The sequence below is a fragment of the Triticum urartu genome, chromosome 6 (assembly GCF_003073215.2).
Source record: "Triticum urartu cultivar G1812 chromosome 6, Tu2.1, whole genome shotgun sequence".
NCBI lineage: Eukaryota > Viridiplantae > Streptophyta > Magnoliopsida > Poales > Poaceae > Triticum > Triticum urartu.
In genome coordinates, this window is record NC_053027.1 from 62,682,699 (window position 1) to 62,687,900 (window position 5,202).

General features: G+C 55.1%; 2 protein-coding genes across 2 annotated transcripts; one reads left to right on the forward strand and one right to left on the reverse strand.

Annotated features, from left to right (window-relative positions):
* The first annotated feature begins 2,087 nt into the window (after window positions 1-2,087).
* On the forward strand, window positions 2,088-3,729 carry LOC125516549. Its single transcript, XM_048681954.1, has one exon. It carries the CDS (start codon window positions 2,088-2,090, stop codon window positions 3,243-3,245), a length of 1,158 nt encoding a protein of 385 aa, XP_048537911.1. The 3' UTR covers window positions 3,246-3,729.
* A 221-nt stretch (window positions 3,730-3,950) lies between these two features.
* LOC125515801 lies at window positions 3,951-5,202 on the reverse strand. The gene has a single exon (XM_048681305.1). The coding sequence runs from the start codon at window positions 5,110-5,112 to the stop codon at window positions 4,324-4,326; it is 789 nt and encodes a 262-aa protein (XP_048537262.1). The 5' UTR covers window positions 5,113-5,202; the 3' UTR covers window positions 3,951-4,323.

Below are 5,202 nucleotides of genomic sequence, written 5' to 3' on the forward strand. Positions count from 1 at the left end.
TCATGAGGTGCTCTTCGTCGTCGGTGTCGGCCTCGGCTTCCTCCTCCATCAGAGCCGCTAACGCCTCCTAGTCGTCGGAGCCCATTGCCGAACAGGCAAATAGCCGAACACCTCGTGGGCGTGGTGGGCGGGTAGCCGCCGGCATCCTTGCCTGCGTGGGCGGGGTCCTGGAAAGCTCGCCCAGGAGCGGGATGGAGGCTGCCACGGCGAAACCCTCTCTTTTCGACGGGGGAATGGCCTTTCTAGTGGCGGAGCAGCGGCTGTGGGCAGGTGGGTGGCACCGATATCAGCATGGCGGCGAAAGGGGAAGTGGCGTTCTGCCACATGTTGGTCGAATCTGGGCGGGAAAAGGCGTTTCCCGCCTGATAGTGATGGTCCACACGCCACTTCTCCTTCCGCCGGAGCCCCAAGTGCCCCCCAGTGCGCTAGGTTCGGCCTGAGATCGTCGGGCCAAAAATGGTCCTAACCAGCAGAATTCGGCGTCCTGGGGGATTTTTGTTGCGCCGGCGGAAATAATGGCGTCTTGGGGTCTTGTTAGGGGTGCGACTGGAGATGCTATTATGAGCATGTTAACTTAAAATTTAAATGATAATTTAGGAGCCATAAGACACAAAGTTTTGATCATTGAACGCTTCTTTGAAGTACGAATCCAATGATATATGTTTGTTTTAGCATATAATAATTTTTTTAACCAAATTTAGGCTCAAATTTCAGAGGAATTAATGGAGCTGGATGGAGGAATTGCCTGCTAGCTGACGCATCAGAGTGGTGCGGAGCGCATGTGTTTGGCCAGCTTGAAGCAAATGCCGCTGGTAGCTCTTTTTTTCTTTAGAAATACTGTACAATACAGATGTACTAGATGTTTACATACATGCATGTACACTTGTCCACATCTTGCTATCGACGGAACATCATCTCTCACTAAATGAAAGAACATTTCGATTATATGAGACACGTGTGGTGGATATCTAGGCCCTTTTCCTTTTCTAACAATGATATTATCACGCTACCCGCAAAAAAAATTGATATTATCACGCTAGATTATAATCACAGGCTCACAGCTGTGCAACGACAATTTCAGCCTAGTCCCCCGTGCACGAATTAGCAAACCAGCCCCGCCGATTCCGACTCCCCAATCATCTACCCTCTCGGGGCTCCCAAATCCGGAAAAGCACCACGTTCCACAAGAACAACATGAAAAACTTGCCTTTTCCCGCGCTCCTCAATAATCAACACCGTTGATAAACAAGTGCACGTTCACAACGAAGCTTGACCTCGTTTTTTATAGACAGACAGATGCTCGTGCACACAAACGGAAAGAACCAGCACGCGCATACGTACGGTGTGAGGCCAACTCCACCGCGCGACCTTATCCTGTCCATCCCCGTCCGTTTAGGATAAAAGAGACAAAAAAGGCGGCCCAGCGCGCGGGAGCAAACGGATTTTTGTTCGCTTTGTGTCTGCTTTCGACCCATCCCGGCCCAAATTTGCGCCGGTTTTGAAGTGAAATGGATAGTGCGCGGACAGGCGGGACGCGCGCGTTTGTCCTCCCTTGGCCCGCCTGTCGGGGACACTAGCATCCCTCCGCTCCCAACGCTTCACCCTCTCTCCCTGCCCCACCCCGCCGCCGGCGCCGCCGCTATTCTCCGGCCGCCTCCTCACCGCGCAGCCCCCCCGCCGTCCATACCAAACCACTTGTCGACATGGCCGCCACCACGCCCGCGCTTCCGCTGTAGTTTTGTTCGTCGATCGGAGGAGGTTTGGCCGTGGCCGTCCTTGCCGGTGGCAGAGCGGACACGACTGCCGGCGACGTACCACGGCGGCCGAGGCAGATTCCGACGAGAGCTCCAGAGCGGCCTGTAGCCGGCCGGCAACCACCCTGCTGCGTCGAGGTGATCATCGCGGCCTCTTCGCCACCACGACCGCAAGGTGTTCGACCTTTTGCCAACAAAGGTATGGACAGTGGAGACGAGTTTTTCTTCCATCACTTCCTTTGTTCATCGGACGATTCGTCGTCGGATGATGACAATCTTGCGGTGGCTGCACTGGTCGTTCACGACCATATTCAACGGCAGCTTCCTCGGTACATGGGGTCAGTCCCTGGCCGTGCTCCCAACCTGAACCGCAACAGGGAGAGAGGCCACGCCCTGCTCTATGCAGATTACTTTGCCAACACCCCGCTCTTCAGGCCAGATAAATCTCGTCGCTGTTTTCGTATGGCAAGGCATTTGTTCAATCGTATCCGAGAGGGAGTGGTTGCTCACGACCCATACTTCGAGTGTAAGACGGATGCCCTTGGCAAGCTTGGATTCTCCTCGTACCAGAAATGCACCGCGGCCATCCGCATGCTTGCATATGGAATTCCAGGCGATCTGGTCGATGAGTATGTGCATATGAGTGAGACAACATGTCTGATGTCAATGTACAAGTTTTGCCAGGCTGTGATCGAGGTCTTTGGGCCAGAGTACTTGAGGCAGCCAACTGCCGCTGATACAGAGAGATTGTTGGCGACCAACGCAGCTAGAGGATTTCCAGGTATGCTTGGCAGCATAGATTGTATGCACTGGGAGTGGAAGAACTGTCCATTTGCTTGGCAGGGCCAGTACAAGGGGCATGTTAACGGGTGCACTGTCATATTAGAAGCGGTGGCATCACAAGATCTTTGGATATGGCATTCTTTCTTCGGCATGGCAGGTTCTCACAATGATATCAACGTGCTGCAGCGTTCTCCAGTCTTTGCGAGGCTTGCAGAAGGCCACTCCCCACCTGTCAACTTTGAGATCAACGGCCACTATTACAACAAGGGATACTATCTAGCAGATGGTATCTATCCTCAGTGGTCAACTTTTGTGAAGACAATCTCGAAACCCCAAAGTGAGAAGAGAAAGAGATTTGCCCAAATGCAAGAGAGTGTTAGAAAGGATGTGGAACGTGCTTTTGGTGTGCTTCAATCCCGGTGGGGTATCGTTCGAAACCCTGCGTTGTCATGGGATGAAGGGAAGCTTTGGGAGGTGATGACTGCTTGTGTGATCATGCACAACATGATCGTCGAGAACGAGCGTGATGAGAGTATCTTCGACCAAGGATTTGATTATCAAGGTGAAAATATTGAGCCCCTGCACCAAGACCCGGCCATATTTGAACAGTTTGCCCAATTCCACCGTGAGATGCGTGATTGGCACACTCATGTGAATCTTCAAAATGACTTGGTTGAGCATGTGTGGGAGCACGTTGGCAACCAATAGATGTATTTGTCTATTTTATGTTCAGTCAAGACAATTTCGATTTGGTTGTAAAACTATTTTATTAAAGACAATTTCAATTGGCTTGTAAAACTATTTTAATTTTCAGACAAATATTTGGGTTCGAAACTAGTTTTAATGCAAATTTGGCCAATTCTTGGCACTGACGGATAAGATAGGGCAAAAGGATGCGGCCGTGCGCTGGGCGCACGGCCACCGCATCCCAGGACAGGGCCGGACACGACTCCAAATCCCTACCCAAAGGGACAAAAACCGGATAAAACGGACGTCCGTTTGGGGTCGCGCGGTGGAGTTGGCCTGAAGCCCAGCTCCAACGAAACTTGTTCGCAGCAAAGCAGAGATACGAAGCCTGGCCGTGGTCGGGTCCACCTGCCAGCTCCCCCGGCAGCTCCCCTCGTGCAACCCGTGGAACATTTCCTCTCAAGCAGCCACCAACTTCCAACGGGATCTCCTTCCCCAAGCTCAAACTCAAATCCTTTGACCCAGAGCGGTCGATGGATCGGTCAATCCATGGCTGTTTCCAACCAAGAATGCTAGGAATTTTCAGTACTCCTACTAGATTATCCAAACCCACCAACTTGTACTGGTCCGGGAATAAGAAACTGCGGTAATCTGCGAGACAGGATCAGCTCGGACGGACGCATGCAGAGTTGACACGGAGATGCAGCGGCGAATTTGACGAGTTCAGAGTCCAGAAAGGTCAATTTCTTTTACTGCCAGCAGTAGATTATCCAAACTCACCAACTCTTAAGTATTAACTGATGACTAATCTACACCAAACTGGTGGCCTCGGGTGAATTAGCTGACTAATTTACATGACAGAGCAGATGGATTCACAGTTGGCAGTAAACTATAGGGCGCGTGCAGTAGCTGGAAATTGACGACTTCAGGGTCAAAGAAAGCACGCGATTTTATATTTACACACCAACACGAACCGGCGATTTGACCGAATCTCTTTTTTTCGGGGGCGTGGATTCTGACAAAAGAACGAATTAACCAACTAATTTAATCTGATTTGATTCATCGTGGCGGCAGCGGAGCAGGGGACGGGATGGGACGGCTAGTACGGGTGGTGCTTGGGGCGCAGCGCGTGCGCGGTGGCGAAGAAGCCGACGATGGCCGGCCGGTAGGGCAGGTACGACGTTTTCGTCGTCGTCGTCGTCCTCTCGCCGCCGGGGCCGGCCGCGGCGCCGGGCTTGCTGTAGAAGAGCCTGTGCGCGGTGGCCATGTCCATCTCCGTCGGGGCGGTGGCCTTCTTCTTGCCCTGCTTCTGCTGCGCCTGTGTCTTCTTGGCGGCCGGCGCCGACGGGGTGGACAATGCGCTCGTCTTTGACTTGGGCTTGGTGGCGGGGGTGGGCTGCAGGAAGAGGAACTTCTCCTTGCCGTCGCTGTGGGAGCGGCCGCCGGAGCCGAGGATGTCGCGCAGGCGGAACCGGCGCGCGGCCTCGCCCGTGCCCGTGGACGCGCTCTTGGGGAAGGCCGCCGCCGGCTCGCGCGCGGGCGACCCCGGCGCCGACCGCGGCGCCCACGCGCAGTACGTGTCCGGCGAGGGCGGCGCCGTCGCGGAGGTGGCCGCGTCGTCGTCGTCTCGGGCCTGGCGGCGGTGGAAGACCGGGTAGGCCGGGAGCATGCGGCCGTGCGCGAAGAGGTCGTCCGCCAGCGCCTCCCCGCCCGCCGGCGCCAGCGGCCGCGCGAACGCGAACTCGAAGCTGTCGCCGCTGGCATCCGACGCCGCGTCGTCGTCGTCGTCGTCGTGTTCTCCCTGGTAGTCCTCCTGCGGCTCCGGGATGGCGTCCGCGCCCTCCTCGGCGCGGTCCCCGAAGCTGAGGATGGTCGCCAGGCGCGCCATTGCTGTGGCTAGCTGCTGGAGCTGGAGCTGTGGTGGCGGCAAAGAGAGAGGAAACCGTGTGAGCGTGACTGGTGTGTGGCGGGCGGCGTG